The sequence below is a fragment of the Rhododendron vialii genome, chromosome 8a (assembly GCF_030253575.1).
Source record: "Rhododendron vialii isolate Sample 1 chromosome 8a, ASM3025357v1".
Classification (NCBI taxonomy): Eukaryota; Viridiplantae; Streptophyta; class Magnoliopsida; order Ericales; family Ericaceae; genus Rhododendron; species Rhododendron vialii.
This window is the reverse complement of record NC_080564.1, coordinates 4,228,936-4,246,760: the sequence shown is the minus strand read 5'-3', so window position 1 is coordinate 4,246,760 and position 17,825 is coordinate 4,228,936. Positions and strand designations below refer to the sequence as shown.

The window sequence follows — 17,825 nt, the reverse complement described above, 5'->3', positions numbered from 1 at the left end:
GCAATCAAAGACTATACAAATTAGGACAAGGGGAAAAACAAATTATCATGTCATCCGCGATATTATCAATTACGTTAAACTTGTTAAAATTGACAATTAAAACATGGAATTTTTCAAATTAATTTTATTATGCAAAATACCAGAATTTCTCTCAAGTATCGAATGATATTATTTTCCAAATAACAAAATTATTGAGTATATTTACGAGCAAAATCATTTGTGTGGCTGCGTTGATTAAAATAATGCGGCTATATTGGGTGTTGTACGGCAGCCGGCAGCCTAAGAATTGGCAGTGGATGTTTCATATTCTGGGTTTGGGGGGATTTCGGGTTGGTGCTGTACACCGTGCTCCGTACCTTCAGGCCGTCGGATCGTATATCCAACGGCTCAAATCTTATCTCGGCAACCAACAATCGAGAGTTGTTCATAGCCGAGATGAAATTTGAACCGTCGGATCGTGGGTGCGCAGCACGGCGCTACGCACACCACTGCACAGCACCATCTCCCAATTGGTTTGGGGGACGTGTTTCCACCTTAAGTTTGAGAAAAGGGGCTTTCCGCTTGTGTTCCTGCTTTTGTACATGTTGTGATATACTTTTGAAATAGAGTTTGTAGCATATGAACTCATTTGGACACATAACTCATCTTGTATAACTTCCTTTGTTTATTTGTTTTGGAAGTCTTTTGTAATTTATTTAGTTGACTTTGTCTAGTGTTAGTATAGAGAACCTTAACACGGGTGATACGTAATCTCCATTTGTACAGATTATGTTAACCCTCCCGGATGGGGCGTTACGGAGTTACGAGATGGGTAATCCGGGGCTTAAAGGATATGTTTGTGTTTTATTTTTAAATTCTAAGGAGGCTGGTAGAACTCACCTGTTTGGTATCGAGTTTTCTCATGCCCTCGGCACTGGCACGCGGTGTCTCGGGGACATTGAATAATTTTTCCGTTAGATTGGATTTCAGTCGAGTGGCGTGGGTACTGGACCCGTAAAGAGCAGCCCAAGATCAACCCACGACAGATGGGCCCATGGCCCATAGTCAGTAGACCATACCCGTAAAGAGCAGCCCTACTAACCATTAATGGGGACTGAGTTTTGGACACCTTTTTTGGACTTTGCCATTTAGTTTTGGACATACCACTATTTATCTTGTTTTTTTTCTTCTCATAACTCAGGTGTTCGGGTCAACTTATACACACCATTACTAATTAGGGGAATCAATCACGCCGCCTACTTGTGAAGGTCCAGATTAAAGTTGAGCAAAGTTCTATATAAACTGGCTCCAAAAGAGTTGATATCACCTGAGAAGTTTCAAACTCGAAAGTCTTAAACCTGAACCATAGGTCCAACACCTCCAACCCGTTTTTTTATCTTAAGTTTTTCCAGCTTCCTGTTTGTTTTACTTTTATGGAGTTAACTATAAACCTAATTAACAGCTCCTTTGGATACACTAATGAGAGAAAAGAAAAGGAAGGAATATTCCTAGCCACTTTTTGAATAGGGAAAAGTGGTGCATGCAAAAATAATGAGAATTGAAGAAAATAGATGGAACTCTCTTTCGTGTACTCAGAATTAATTATAAGCAAAATATAGTATGTAAAATATTGAAAAACTAATAAATTATTTTGCTAATTTCCTTATCTTTTCACAATACTAAACCACCGACGAAAAGGAGCGCAAATGAAGATTGCAAGATTTTAAATAACGATGTCAGGACCCATAACATAACGTTTGCACTTTGCAGTGTAATAGTAGTAACGAGAGTATCGAACGACGTCACATGCTGGGAATAACTTGTAGTAGACATGATTTTTTGAAAATCATTTTTAACCAAAAAAAAAAAATTAAGGTGCATAAACACCTGCAACGGCCAATATCTATCGGCCCTACACAACAGCCGATGAACTGTGGTCCGTGAATCAAAAACTTATCGATACGTAATGGAATGCATGCGGTCTAATATTTCGATGGTATCTCGTGATGTAACAATATCGAAAGACTAAAAAAAACCATTACTTGATGGGTCGATACATACGTAAGGACAATAATATTGAAATAAACACAAATTAACCAACAATTTTTCCTTGCTTTTCTATACAGAGAGGAGGGAGCGGATTACATTTCTGTCTCACATTGGTTGAAGCTACACAAAACAAAGCAACAACAGAGACCCAACTGAAGAACACAAAACCAAGACACAACCCACAAACTGAAAACAAATAAAGACCCAGAAAATAAATTTAAAAAAAAGGAAAAAAGAAAAAAAAAAAGGAAAAACTAAATCTAAAAACATTAGTCCAAGATACTAGAACTGTCTCCAAAATGGCAGATCTAGCTTGCTTAGCCGAAACCCACTCCTCTTCCTCTCTCTCACCAAATTAATTTCACTAAACCAACAATTACTGCTAATTCAATAACTCCCTTTTTTTTGTTTCTCTCTCTCACTCTAAAACTGCATCAAGAGAAAGGGAATATCAACAAGTTAGTCATGATCACTTAAAACCAAAACCCAAGTCAAAGCCAGAGGGCCCCAGCCTCCTTGAGAAGTGGGACCAGGGACCCATTGATATGGGAGGCCATGACTCTGTCCATAGCTCCCACCAGCTTTCCACCAATGAACACGACGGGGACCCCGGAGGGGCTCCCGAGGAGCATCATGAGCGCTTTCTCGATCTCTTTGCCGCCCCTGGGGTCCTCGTCGAGCTCGTACACGGTGGGGTTCACCCCCATCCCGCAGAAGAGCCGCTTGATGGCGTGGCACATGCAGCACGTGCTCACGCTGAATATCACCACCGCGTTCTCCGACGCCAGCCTCTCTATCCGCTCTATCGGGTCCGACCCGATAGGGCTAGAACTCCGTGTTGGGAAGTTGTAGGAGCCCCATGACTCTGCTTGGTACTGCATTTTTTTGACGGGGGTGGAAATTTGTTGAAAGGAAATGTGGGAGCGTTCTTTATTCTTTTGCTATGTTACTGGGGGGAGTATTTTGAGGGAATGGGGAGTGAGAAGTGGGGGAGGGAATGTGTGTTTATTTATAGAGGGGGAGAGACAAAGGAGAGAGAGAGAGAGAGAGAGAGAGAGAGAGAGAGAGAGAGGGTGTGATTACTTTCTTGAAAGAAGTTTGAGATATGGTAATGAAATATTTTTGGGACGATAAAGTTGGTGTGTCCATAAAAGTTGGTCTACTACACAGATAGTACACACCGCATGCAAGAGAAAAGAGAGGAGGGAGAGAGAGAGTGTGTTTTTTTTTTTAATCGAGGAACAACCCAGCTGTGTTACTATTAGATTCGATTGCGCAATTCAAATATTATAGGACTCGAGCACAGCAATCAACCACCATGACCCCTCACTTAAATCATAGTTTGTCTTCAAAAGAAATTGAATCCTGTTATGTTGCAAACGCCGCCATGACAACTCATTAGTGGGTGAGAGAGAGAGAGTTGCCCATGTGCTGTATGTATTGTTTTTATATTGTGTTATATATATCCATATTGCTCATTGTCCACACACAAATTTCATCCCTTTGATTTGTAGGAAATTAATTATAGCCATGAATATCCACCCTTGAAACTAAAAACTTCCTTATAATAAAAGCTGTTGATTTTGTCACTCTTTTTTGTTAATGCCACTCCTCTACAAGTGTATTTTTTGTACAAAAATACACTTGCAGGTGAGTGGCGTTAACAAAAAAAATAGTGGCAAAATTATTTCCCATAATTAACTATCAAATGAAGATCCACTTGCTTCTTTTCGGGCATTACCGACAGAATGTGTTTTCACGGGTATCCAAGGTCAAACGGCCAAAAATTACCTGATAGAGTCTTGTTTTGCCCGATAAAATTGTGTTTTGCTTTGCTTTGGCTTGCCATGCCTTGGCTAGGGCATGCCGTTACACGGGCAAGATCCGGATCCCAATTTAAGATGGAACAACGCTTTAGAGTTGAGGGTATCTTTTGTGTTAGTGTAAAATATTAATTCCTAAGCCGCCCTTGCCTTTTTTTATGGTTCAACACAAGAGAAAGAAAATTTATCCCAAAATAAAAATAAAGATCCACTTGCTCCTGTATAACGCTTTCATGCCTTTCATTTGAAGGAAATTATCAGGACACTTGGTCAAACGATTGTGTTAACTCTATTTGATTATTGTGAGGTTGTGGGTTACGTAAAGATTATTGGGGTTGTAAATTCTTTTAATATATGGCTGGAAGAAAATTTTAGGAAGCTAAAATATACGCACAGGAGCTGAAACTGAGAGGAGTACTTTATTTACTTCGACAATTAGGCAATTTTTTGGGATGGGATAGTAAAGTTTTCGTTTAACTTATTTTAGCTAGACTAGATCCAAGGTCCTGAGCTAAATCAAGTGTTACGCTTGCTTTAGGCCTCCAAAAAAATTTGAATTGTAAGGGCTCTTCCTACTCTCTTTTTTTTTTATCCTTTATTATAGTCCAACAAGAAATGTTTTTTATTTTTAATTTTTGTTTTAAGTCCCTGAAAAGACAGAGTCGGCTCTGTCCAAGATGAGCTAGATATTCAACACTGCATGTACACATACTCCATTTGTATGCTTATTACAAGAATTATATGAAGGAAAACTGAGTGATTACTCGCATCAACTCCTAAACAAACTTTTTTTTTTTCACCGATTCCCTTCTTATCCACCCAAAACCTTATTCCGCCACCCAACGGATCGTTATGGGGAGTGAAAGAGATAATTAATGTTGAAATTTATCTACAATTATTCCAACAATTACGTTGTTGGTGAAGTTTTCACGTGGTATATATAACGGGACAGATGAACAGCGGAGCGGGGACCCTGTAATGAGCGACCATATAGCGCCTCCTGCAGTGCTGCGCGATCCGAGCCAGTTCATCTCGACAATCACCAGTAAAAGTTAACAACGAATCTGAAACAACGATTGGGTTCCGGGTGATCACTACACCCCTATAATGACTTGCTCACTGTAGAGTTCCGGGTCCGATGAACAGATGCTGAACTCCATAAAAATAGGCTTTTTCACAACAGGGTCCTGGCCGGGTCTGAAGAAGCCGTCCAGTCCAGTACAGAAAATAATACTGTAGAGTGAGTTGTAATGTGCAGTGAGGGGAGGGAGGGGAGAGAGAGAGACAATAGGCACAGGCTTTTTGAGAAGGAGAGAGCTGAGTTGGGGAAGAAGAAGTGGTTTTTCTTTAATTAGTTCGGCTGTATCCGTCCTTTTTGTCGGCCTTATTACTCCGCAAGCTTTTTGGATCCAAAAGTGATGGAAAGGAACGTGGCCATCCATCCCCAAACAAACCCTTGCGCGCATGTTAACGTTTTGTTAGTTGGAGTCTAGTTGGATTGACCACTTTGACCCTGTTTTCGGTTACTCCACAAAACAATAAAGGTGTGCATGTGATCGCAAACAAAACAAGGAAAAAAAGAGAGTTTTTATATAGTAGTAGAAGCAAACCGAACGGGTGCAGAGCAGTCGATAATCTAGCCGTTCATCTCAGCACAGATAACTTGGTTGAATAATCTGAATCGTTCATTGTTCGGTCGAGATCTGAGTCAACAATTGTAGAGATGGGCGGCCAGATCGACTGCTTTACACCGCTTTACAAGGTGCTACTTGGCAGCTTAGCATCCCCATTCCCAAGCTAACAAACTCTTTGTTATGTTAATCATTTTTACTGGTTGGTTTATAAGGCATTTTTCATGAAGTTCCAACTCATACATATGGGCGTAGTTTTTTTTTACCCCCCCTCATCGGTGTAAAGAAATTACATTTTATTGTTAATCATAGTTAAACATTACAAGAGTGAATAAAGAACCTAAATAAAGAGTATTGTAAAATAGATACCGGGTTTGAATCTCATAAAAAAGCAAAGAGCCTAGGAAAATTTTGAAGCCGTTTCCTCACGCACATACGGGTGATTTTTTTTTACCAAAAAGTAAACTCGATTTATAAATAAGCAAAATACAGTACAATAAGAGGGGACACTATCAGTCCCAAAATACAGAAACTAACAAAAGAAAATAAAATACAACAAACAAAAAAAACCCGCATGGAACCACGACGCCGGAGCCGGAGCCGTCAAACACACTCGTGAAAGGGGGTTGGAGAGGCTGAAGTTGAGAGGCCAAGTATGAACATAGAGCAAGCCCTCCTGGATAACCCGCTGCACCAACTCTAGCTCGTCCCGCCGCAGACTAAAGGCAGAAGCCGCTGCAGACATCGTCTTCGTCACTGGTACACTGATTCCAAGAAAACCCAGATCTAGAACTCTAGACCTGGCTCCTGAGTCCAAAATTGAAGAGAAGAGTGAAAAATCTCAACTTCCAAATGAGAGAGTCTCAACAACCTCACAACCATGGACCCAGCGATATATGGGTGATTTGAACACATGGATTGTAAAACATATATGCTAAAATACACTTACTTCGTTCCATAATGATAACTCATCACAAAAAAAGCATTTTTTTAATAAGAAAATAAAATACGTACATCCAAGATAAGTACAGTCATGCGCAGAAAACACAATTTTATAAAATAAGTTTAGGTACATTCCTATCGACCACTCATCTCTTATATAAGTGTGAGGTTCATCCCACAATTAAATGTGTGGAGCCAATACGTATGTGACAATGAAATGGTCAATAGGAGTCTACGTAGTATTGGTGCTACTCATACTAATTAACTTTGACAGTATAAAAAAATTGGAAAAGTTGCAAATAAAGAGAAATCCGTACGAGGGGTGTTCCTTTTCATGGAAAGAAAAGAGAAGTCGTATTCTTAATGGGAAAGTCTTCGATACATACCCTTTTAAGCTGTGTACCATATGCACCTATTGTATGGTTCATATTGTGCCACCTCATAAAAAAATTACTTGTAGGACCGATCATTCATAACATTTTATTTCGTATCGTAACTTTTATACTAAAAATTCGTAACTTTTCATCATATGATTCGTAACTTTTGAGTAATACATTCCTAACATTTTTGAAATCATAACATTTTAGTGTGTTTCAATGATGGTGCATATGATACACACCCAAATAAGGGTTGTGTATTGTAGCACTTCCCTTTGTTAATTAACTAACTCTCTAATTAATAATAGTAATCCTATTTGGGCCTTTGGCTCTTTCTTTTTTCGCATTTAAGAGAGGGAGGCTGGCATGCAACCCAAAAGCCAAAAAGGGGAAGATATGGCTTGAGAGAGAGAGAGAGAGAGAGAGAGAGAGAGAGAGATGGTAGCGAAGAAAAAGAAAAGGATATGATTCGATTTCACTTGTCGGAGTAGTTGTTTTCGGCCTTAATTTACTACTGCGGGCGTAATGCTTCGGATATAGGAGGAGTACTATTGGTGATATCATGCATGCTAGCTGCTAGTAAAGCATTGTACATTTCTGAAGAAGATATGATAACCCATATCCAATTATCCATGTCTGTACGCAATTCTAGTAATTTTTCCCCCCACAATTAATATTGCAATAAATTTTAGAAAAATGGGGTGGTGTAATGCATGAGAGTTCAAAATGTCTAATACATACTCCCTCCGTCCCAATTTACTTGTCTCAGTTCTATTCTAACTGGATTAAAAAATTAGTTATATCTTTAAATTGGTAATGAATTTTATATCCAATATGAATCTTGTTTGATAGATCTCGATTTGTTCTATAATACAATATTTTCGAAATTACCTAAAACATTATAAATTACAAGATATAATCAATTGAAAAGTGACACGAACTCCAAAAAGTGACAACTAAATTGGGACGGAGGGAGTATTCATGATTGGGAGATCGAGAGAGACTACCTCTCCACTTGAGAAATTCTAGCGGTTAGAAAGGACGTTTTTGAATCAACATTTCTACTCTTAAAGATTCACGCATTACAGGTTTATAGGAAATGGTAATAGACTAAGGCTGTGTTCGGTTAACTTGAATTCTTTTGGAAGACGTCGGATATTGTTAACGACGTTTAGTTCGCTGTTGTTCAATGGTTCTAAAGACACCGTTACGTAAGGTGTCAAGAGAAGTTCTAGGACCACACCACACACACTTGTGTGTGTGTAGGTGTATATTTGGGTGTGTAAAATGGGAGAAGTGCTACAATACACACCCCTCATTTGGGTGTGTATTATATGCACCCTCATTAAAATACACTAAAATGTTATGATTCCCAAAATATTATGAATCTATTGCTAAAAAGTTACGAATCATATTGATGAAAAGTTACGAATTTTTACTAAAAAAGTTATGATATGAAATAAAATGTTATGAATGACCGGTCCTACAAGTAAATTTTTATGAGGTGGCACAATATGAATCACACAATAGGTGCATATGATACACACCTTAAAGGGGTGTGTATTGAAGACTTTCCCGTAAAGTGGATATAGTTGTAAAATTATTGGGGTGTCAAAGTCTCCAAAACAACTACTACTACTAAGGGTAATCATTTAGTCTGAAGGCCTGCGACCCGCCCAAAACCCACCTGGTCCGTCGGGCTTTTACTCGGCCCGAGCCTGTAAAACGGGCGAGCTAGCCCGGCCCGTAGTTTGTAATGGGCGGACTAGGGCCTATGAATTTTTACTCGGCCCGTCCGTAGGCCCGCCAACGGGCCCGCCTATTAGCCTAAATTCCCACAAAACCTTTTCTTTTTTCCACTGGTTTAGTTTTGCCCAAATAAATTTAAGCCCCGCCCGACTTTTGGCCCACCGGCCCGTCAATTGGGCTTGCCCGTAGGCTGGGCTTAGGCTTCAATTTATGGTAGGTAGTCCAGCCCGCCAAAAATAAAAAGCCCGATCGGCTTGGCCCGTGGGCAGGCTTGGGCAATGACTTGGCGGACTGGGTTGGCCCGGCCTGGCCTGATGATGACCCTTACTACTACTCTATATTTATGCAACTACTAGTTTCAATCTAAACTGTCCAAAAATGTACGTAGTATCAAACAATTCAAAAGTGCCAAGCGGACACTATGTGAAATATACCTACCTGCCACCGGAAAATTTCTCACTAATAAGGTTAGGGAACGGCAGGCGGCCGGTTTGGAACGTGGTTGAGTCAAAAGCAGAGGGCCCAGTTGCCCATCTTCTGAACCTATCCCGTCCCCGAAAAAAGACAGTGGTAGATTCGTAAATTTCGACGGGACAAAACGTTCAGGCCCCAAAACACGCGAGCAAGTGGGGTTGCGAGAACTTGCGAGTACGGACGCGGCGTCACACCCATGGAGAGAGAGAGCGAGAGAGGCATGACATATCATATTCATATTCATATGCAGTATTTATGTTATGGGTGGTCCACGCTTGTAAAGCAGCAGCTTTCAGATCAAAATCTGTAAAGGTAAGTCATGAGAACGTTGCTTTGTTCCTTGCTTGGTCCCCCCCAAACTCTATTTGTCTGCTTTGCCTATTCTATCTATTTACTACTATACAAACACACTCTCTCCAATAACCAAAAAAAAAAAAAAAACTAATACTATCGAGTCCATACCGGTATCTGAACAAGCTGTTTTTTTGTAAGAATCTTTAATTAATATGTTAAACAAATCAAACAACGAGCGATGCTACGCTCACCGCTCTGTTTCACCGCTCAACATTTCACCGTCTATCTTGACAATCAATTGTCCATCTGAAACCGTCCAAATTACTTTTGTACAGCAGACTTTTTGTTAAACAGCTGGTGTGCTTTCGGTGTGTACCAAAGTTGTCTATTGCCTATTTGTATACAAACACAAAACACATTCATTCTCTCTCTCTCTCTCTGGAAAAAGAAAGAAAGGCAGAGTGAGGGCACATGGAGCTTTAATTTTACTGCTGCCCCATGCCAATGCCATCAGCCGTTAAAGCAAACGACATGACGACGGCTTTTCCCCAGCTTTTGTTCCTCCTCAAACGCAGTGGTCTTTCATTTACTAGTGACTAAAAGTAGCTAGGAGGAGTAGTAGTACTCGATTTACAAATCACCCACCACTGCCACTGCATCACCCCCAGGCCAGCTCATGACGTGTTTTAACTTAGAACTCATCCGTTGACTGCTTTTTCCCTCTCTCTCTCTCTCTCTCTCTCTCTCTCTCTCCCGTCCTTTTCCTTCCTTCTCTTTTGCATTTGTCGCTTTGAGCGTGTTTCCTCATTGGAATTTTAGTAATTTATAAATGTTCTTAGCTTGTTTAAAACACTAACAGAAAAGGGTGGGGATAATGTATCCTGATTCCTGACGGTGGATTCTTTGTCGCAGCACCCTTGTGTTTGGATAACTTGTCATTCTGCGAATGTCGGATTGTTTCTTATCCCAGTCAAACATAAACCACATATGCCCATAATTTTTAAAACACATAAAAGACCGGGAATTGTTTGATCGCAATTTGCGCATGATTGTCCACATGCATGGGACGGTTCCGGTTTGCCCGATTCGAACATTGGTTGTGTCTAGAATTGTGTTCTAAAGACTAGCGCATGCGTAGACTTTCTGATCTAATTTTGTTAGTTTCACAATTTTCCTTTTTTTTTTTTTTGCGCAACCTCATCCACTTATACGAGTGTGAGCGCGCATTACATGTGTAAATGGACGTGGACCTAGATTAATCATAGATTTCAATTACCACAACTCTCCTTCAGCAACTACTACTACTTTTAAGTTTTCAAAAAAAAAAAAAAACTATTACTATTAAAAGTTTCTGAAGGGAAGTGTACAATTCGGCCCCTAACTCTAAGTATCCACAGACATCGAATTAACACGGGGCATGTATTTTCCCACACCTTAATCTCACTCCTCTATTACCCAACAATCAAGCAGCTTGTGGGCAATTGTTTAGATTATTTTTTACTCCCTCCGTCTCAATTTGTTTGTCTATTTTTAAACTCCAACTTAGTATTAATTAGAGAACACAAAGGTTGCCTTTAATTTTTTTGGAGTTTCTAAGAACGGGGCGGTTCCGGGAACACCTAAAAAAATACCCCAAAGTTTTCGATCGAATTTCAATGATCCGAGCCTCTCAAAATAATCAGAACGTGATTTTAAGCGTACCCACGAGAAATCAGCAAAAAAAAATGAGCGGGAAGGGCTTCATCCGAACAGTTTTTTATTGAACGATTCAATAAAAAACACTCAAATCAAGCCCTTCCGGGTCATTTTTTTTCCCAATTTTTCAAGGGTGTCCATAAAATCACGTTCTAAACACATTGAGTGGCTCAGATCATTAAAATTTGATTGGAAACTATAAGGTTGAGATTTGAGGTGTTTTTATCTAGCATTAAATGAGAGTGTACATTCTCTAATACTGTACTACGTAATTTTTTTTTAAAAAGGGAGAGCTAAGGTAACTTACACAAGTCAATCTCGAAATTGGGCAAACATCTCGGCACAATTAAAAGTAAAGTTAGAATGAGAAACAAATTGTGACGTATGAGTCTTTTTAGGAGTGCAAAATACACACCCTTAAGAGTCCAAAATACCCTTTAGCCCAAGCTCCTTGTCTTTTCACTTGAAGACAAACTTTTACTAATTGTTGAAAGAGAATCTAAAAATTTAGTCCGAAGGCCCCCCAAAAAAACCATGTATCCTTCACTTCTCTACCACACAATTGTGGTGGAAGAGTTGTGTGTGATGGAAGAGAGGCCCGAGGCACCTCAGGGGCATTGAATAATTTTCGCGCATAATTTCCACGCAGTGCCCAGGGGCATAGAATGATTTTTCCTTCAGTAGACACCCAAACATCAATCTACATTAGTTTTTCAAGTCAAACATAGCCAAAACTTTTTATGTTCCATTCAACCACTAAAATAAAACAATACGAGGTTCCGACCTAATGAATTTAATAAAACATATTTGGAAATATGAATACAAACATCTAATGGCCATCCGAAAAAAATATACTTCTATGGGTAATCAAAGACAAAAACCCAAGGAAGGTTTCCGACCCCCGGTGTAACAAAGTTTGCTCCATATACTCCTCCGGAAATGCCTTAAAATTACCACCGTACACCTTCATCGTTTCCAACTACCAAAACATGCTGGTAATGCTATTGCCGCGACATTGGTGCCATTGGCAATGACGTTGGCTGGCTATAGAAACCGCCGTCTGATCCTTGAAAGCTCTGGTATGGATTTGGTGGCGAAGCTATAAAAGAAGAATCGACATGCATTGGAGGGCCCACTGGGGAATAACCCGGAATGGGCAGTGTCTGCTGCATTTGGGTTGTACCATAACCATACGGTACACTAATCAATCCAGAGGTACTCTGCATGAACTGAGGCACTGGATATGGCTGCATGGGCGGCGGTAATGGCGGCAATGGAGGAGGAGACGACGGAGGTGGCGGTTGTAATTCATTTGAATTTGATTCTTGGGTGGTGATTGGGACACTTTCTGGATGCGGATAAGGTTGAACTGGCGGTGCTTGTGGATTATGAGATGGAATATAAGCGGGGTGGTGGTCATTCTCAAGCTTAGTTCTTTTTTCAGAAGCGTAATCGCTGGAAGATTCTTTCATTTTATTTCCAATGACGCCCTCTGATGCCAGTGAAGAGAGGACATAAGTAAGCATCTGAGCTGAGGATGTTGATGCAGTAAGCTTTGCCGCCACAGCTGCTGCTGCAGCTTTGGGGTCTTCTCCTGATTTTTCCGGGAAAGGTAGTTGCCGTGTATACATTACTGGAACTGATTGTTCCCCGTTTCCTGCTGTAAAACCCTGCGGCGCATTGGTGGTATGAGCTTCCTTCATACTCTCGTCAGCTAGCAATTGTCTGCACAAATTACTGGCCTGTTCGGACTGCGACTGGGCAGCCTGCAACCAGAAGCACGAAAAAAGAGCGATGGAATAGTTAGGACTGGCTTTTAGTAAATGCCACATTTTTAGCAAGACTACAGGCCGTTAAGAAAACAAGAAGAAAAGAGTACACGACATGGGCCCCCTATAGTATGACTAAATGACAATGTCTGTTATTCATCTTTTTCCCTCTTCTTTCTCTACCATTCCACTTCTCAGTTTTCAATCCTCTTCTATTTCATTTTTTCTTCCTCGTTAGTTCCCTTCTCTGTTTCCTCACTTTTCTTCCTTTGTCTCCGGTTTATTTCTTCTCTGCTCTTATTATTCTCCTTCTTTACATTTGCTTACCTTCATCATTCTAGGTACTAGGTCCGACGGAAGCACACGGGCTTCTCAACAAACATCTTTTATATCTTTGACCATACAATCTAACCTGTAGCTACACAGACATTTTTTGGTTTTCTGGCTGGAAGTAGCTCATTCGGTTAACCATCAACAGACAGATCAATCACTTTACCAAATTTTGAGGAGTGGCTATGCTTCGATGTGCAAGTTTCCGTCTCATTAAACTACACTGCAAAACTATTTGGGCTTAGAATTTACTTTTTTCATCAGATTTCTGTTGGTTAGGTTGTAAAATAAAGCATAACTAAAGGGAAAGAGTGATCATATTTTTGAATATTAGCACTCAAACTCAAACAATCTGGTACTAACATATGCCAACAGATTAGGTCAACTCTACCCACTGGGAAAGAGTGATCATATTTTTGAATATTAGCACTCAAACTCAAACAATCTGGTACTAACATATGCCAACAGATTAGGTCAACTCTACCCACTCTACATATTTTACTTTTCTCACTCCATATATTACCAGTGGATTGGCTAAAATTGTCCACAAGTAAATTGTATAATCTACATAACAACACCATTTATAGGGTGTTGAGCTTTGATCTTTCATCGAAGAAGACCTATCTCCAATTCACCATGATATCACATAAAATCTCACACTCTAAAGATAAGCCTTGTTTCAAGTTAACTAGTTGCTCAGAAAAAGACAATAACCACATTTTGCATACAAGGCATTTTGAAGGGAGATTAGCCAAATTATAGCATTGCCAAACCCTGAGGCAAACATTCAAAGGACAGAGCAAATAAAAAAAAGTAACAGAATTACCTGAAGTAGATCGCGGATTTGATCTAACTTGAACTCCTAAAAACAAAACAATGGCAGGTTTCCATAAAACAATGATAACGAAAGAAAGAAAGATACAGAAATAGCACAGTTTGAAGATATGCTTGCCACCGAACCTGCTCCTGAAGAGCCTCCCTCAGATGAGAGACCAGATTTGCTCTTGATGATTCGACTGCCATCAGCTGTTCAGTACAATCTCTCAATATAGCATGTTGCCCTTGAAGCTCCTCCACAACACTGGAACCATTCAGTTTCCCTGGTCAAAGTGACGATGATCATAACGATAGTACAAACCATTGAGAGAGGGAGCAGGAGAATGGAGAGGAAGAGGGTGAGGGAGAGGGCGAGGGAGAGACATGCAACAGGATCTAGCAAGTATCATAAGCGGGATGCCATGGGAGGAAAACTGAAGTTTTGAAAACAAGCTTAGAATACTACTGAATTAACCAGAAACCTATGTCTTCTGCAAAATTTCAACTAGGTTCAAGCAACATTTCAATAGTAATTCAATTCAGACCAGAAGACCATGAATATAAATTTTGAAAATGAAAGTGGAAACAAAAAACAAGCTTTAAAGCATGCATAAATGTCAAACATATCCACACATATTGAATGCCAAAAAATTACAAAATATTATAACTTAATAAAACTTTATTTTGCACTTCCATCTAAGGATCCATTGAGGACATACCCGAAACAACACCCCCAATTTCCTTGTCCACTTTCTCGATGCAGCTAATAGCATTCCTACATCTGCCCAATATATTGTCTTCATCCAGTTGACCACCATAAACAACTTGATAACCCGAAACTATTTTATCCAATGTGTTTCCAGCAGAGGGCCTCTGTTCAGAGAAAAAGGATGAAACATGATTTTACTCCCCAACTTCGTGAAAACTTGACAATCTTTAGAACAAATTCACCAGAATCACCACAGAATAGAAGTTACGCACCAGTTTGAAAGCTGAATGCTTCCCGTTTGTATTACTATTTTCCAGGTGCCTTCCCACAAGCTCCTCCTTAAGAATTTGCCCTCGAGAGCCAAACACCTTTCTTTCCTCCCAAATGCTGACCTGGATACGAATACGAAAGGCACACATGAGGATGCAATATCAACAATGTTCCACTCTAAGTTCCAGAACAACCGTTTTGAATATAGGATATCCAAACCACGAGGTAAGAGATTTAATACAAACAAACAGGTAAGTAGAAAAGATTTTGATTTAGAGAGACAAGTTGCAGCCATGCAAACACATGCACATGTACACACCTTGAATGAACTTTAAAATTAACATGCTACACAGGCAAGATGCAACTTCCAGCATATTAAATTAGGAGACAAGGGGTTTAGGGGACTAACTGCAGCAAAAATCTAGGACAGAAAGATCAGATTACAACCTTCCATGGCACCTACAGTTTTCTTCATGAGCTCATGAAACTTGTTCTTGACACAATTTCATTTTTTTCGTTATTATATTAGCTATCGCATTTCACAACACTAAGCATTAAAATCTAACAACCTCAATGCACATATGTATTTACATGGCAAAAGGCTTTGGAAGCCCAAAAGAATTTTCACCTCCTTCAAGAATTCATAGTTTACATATATATGTTTATTTGCAGAACTTAAGGATACATGTAGCCAAATGACAAGAATTTTTTCAGTGCCAGCTCGGCACATCCTAGCCATCCGATGTACTTTTGGACGACTCGGATTAGGAGAGAGAGAGAGAGAGGAGGGTTAAGAGGAGAGAGAGAGAGTTTTAATCTGAGCCGTCCAAAAGTGCATCGGACGGCTCGGGAGTGCCAAACGGGCACCACGTGGGATATACCCACCCGGCACCCAAAAATTTCTCCCAAATGACAAAAAATAAGCACTTTGAGCTCAACAAAAGTACCAGTCGTCGTGCAGCACTCTTGCCACTTTCATCTCCATTTTCAATTACATCACGAAGTGCACCTGGGAGAACCTTCCAAAACTCACTAACAAACTCTAACCCTTTTCGCCGACTATTTTGTAGAATATCATTTGCAAGATACAAGAAAGCCAATCGCTGCTCACGCGGTGAGCAATGAAATTGTCTATCCCATGTTTCAACAACTTGTTTTGCCTTGTACATGTGGAAAATACACCAATGTGATAAAGCTTGATCGCGTCAAGGATACATACTAATGATAAGCAATAAACCTTAATCAAATCTGAGAATAAGGAATGGAACGTGAGAAGAATATGCCAAACGACATGCACAGGAGAATTTGGTGCAGTAGACTGATGAGTAAGATTGATAAAAGAGCAAATGCACAGAATCAAATAATGTTATTTAAAGCTACATGGCTATCGCAGTCTTGCAGACTATCAATGTCAAAGCTTTTAGAAGCATTGCAATGGGGGAAAGCTCCAAGAAGAATGCCATCTCTTTGGATTGATTTATCATGTTGCATCACCACCTAGTAGAATACTTGTGACAATTATAAGCCTCACATTGAAAGCAATCAATAAAGTTGAAATATTAAAACGACAAACGACCTTTAAAATTTGGAAATTGCAAAATGAACCCTTTGGAGAAGTGACAAGAGCTAATGACTATTCACAAAAGGAACCCCAAATGGAGAACAAATAGCCTATCAGCAAAAGGATACTCTCGATGCTCTGCTGTGAACTGTTGAGCTTGGCCAGCTTTTCCACCAGAATCTGTGGATTGAATGTGCCACCCATTGTTTGTGACTACAGTCTGCCCAATCGAACAAAGGGCAGACTTATGAACAAAGAACCTTTACACCTTTACAAGAAAAAGGTACAAACAAAATCAAGACGGAAAAACAACCTTTAAGATAACCACAGAACAATATCTATCGAAAAAGCGTGAATTGATAACTGAGCTTCCAATCAGAAAAGACTTAACAAAAAAGAATAAAACTTCCTGCCATGTGAAACAGGAGAAAATTTTCAATGCAATGGTTATTCGTAACGCCTCTCTCCCATGGGGTGGGACGCACACGTACATGGGGCCCATATCATGTGAGAGAGGGCGTTACAAATACCGTTGCAGTGAAACTATTTTCGTCAAACAGAACCAAGAACAGGAGGATTTCCTTTCACAAGAACTAAGGTCCTACCCAACAAGTAAACAACCAAAATTTTCCTATTTTTCTGTTTATGCAGTACCTCCTTAACTTATAAAAGAAACTCCCTCCGTATAATTACCCTGCATTCCATTAAATTTCCAAGAAGGGCATAAATATCTACCAAAACAGTGATTTCTACCAATAGTGTTCGCGCGTTCTTTCCTTTTTTAACATTAGACATTCATGACCGAGATTTCTGTTTGAAGTATTTATCCACAGCAGTTGAAAGAACATGAATACGAAAGCACAAGCCCTAACCTACCAAATTATATACAATTAGAAGTAAAAATCCCTAAATTTCACTAAAAAGCAACCACTTGAAGAAATCAGAACCATGTAATAAAAACACTCAAGAGCCCTATTTCAACCAGTAAGTTAACATAAAAATTGAGCAATCAAAACTCTATCTTTCAATTACACATCTTCAAACACAAACGCGTAAATAAAAAAAACCCTAGCTTTCACTAGAAACTAAAACCATATAATAGAGAGAGAGAGAGAGAGAGAGAGAGAGAGAGAGAGAGAGGATAGGATAGGATAGGATAGTCACCGAGTTAGCTCTTTCGAAAGCAAAAGGAGATGGAAGTGTTCCGGCGTGATCTGGTAGGCGTAATCGTGTCTCCGGCAACCGGAGCGGCGCGGCGCGGCGCTAGTGCACTCCGTCCGTTCTTGCTCGTTGCTGGGGTAGAGGAAAAGAGATGCTCCGTAGTACGTAGCATAAACGGGCCCCAGAGAGGGAGAGA

General features: G+C 39.9%; 2 protein-coding genes across 3 annotated transcripts; both read right to left on the bottom strand.

Moving 5' to 3' along the window:
• Nucleotides 1–2,071: 2,071 nt before the first annotated feature.
• Nucleotides 2,072–3,004, bottom strand: LOC131336341 (glutaredoxin-C3-like). Its single transcript, XM_058372129.1, has one exon. The coding sequence runs from the start codon at nucleotides 2,907–2,909 to the stop codon at nucleotides 2,520–2,522; it is 390 nt and encodes a 129-aa protein (XP_058228112.1). The 5' UTR covers nucleotides 2,910–3,004; the 3' UTR covers nucleotides 2,072–2,519.
• An 8,734-nt stretch (nucleotides 3,005–11,738) lies between these two features.
• On the bottom strand, nucleotides 11,739–17,825 carry LOC131297971 (uncharacterized). Of its 2 annotated transcripts, none has more exons than XM_058323208.1 (8): nucleotides 17,633–17,825; nucleotides 16,597–16,736; nucleotides 15,855–16,102; nucleotides 14,910–15,029; nucleotides 14,648–14,801; nucleotides 14,073–14,212; nucleotides 13,939–13,974; nucleotides 11,739–12,779 (listed from the first exon to the last, which is right to left on the bottom strand). In XM_058323208.1, exons 2-8 carry the CDS (start codon nucleotides 16,670–16,672, stop codon nucleotides 12,015–12,017), a joined length of 1,539 nt encoding a protein of 512 aa, XP_058179191.1. In that variant the 5' UTR covers nucleotides 16,673–16,736; nucleotides 17,633–17,825; the 3' UTR covers nucleotides 11,739–12,014. The 2 variants fall into 2 exon arrangements, with proteins under 2 accessions (XP_058179191.1, XP_058179192.1); XM_058323209.1 differs by having other exon boundaries at nucleotides 16,597–16,688; nucleotides 17,633–17,823.

What these genes read in the sequence shown, in the direction of transcription:
- LOC131336341 (XM_058372129.1), bottom strand. Translation starts at nt 2,909, where the DNA reads ATGCAGTACCAAGCAGAGTCATGGGGCTCCTACAACTTCCCAACACGG.
- LOC131297971 (XM_058323208.1), bottom strand. Translation starts at nt 16,672, where the DNA reads ATGGGTGGCACATTCAATCCACAGATTCTGGTGGAAAAGCTGGCCAAG. An exon ending in AGAGTGCTGCACGACGACTG is followed by an intron (nt 15,030 to 15,854) that starts GTACTTTTGTTG and finishes ATTCGTATCCAG; the next exon opens with GTCAGCATTTGGGAGGAAAG. An exon ending in GGGAGGCTCTTCAGGAGCAG is followed by an intron (nt 13,975 to 14,072) that starts GTTCGGTGGCAA and finishes TTTTGTTTTTAG; the next exon opens with GAGTTCAAGTTAGATCAAAT.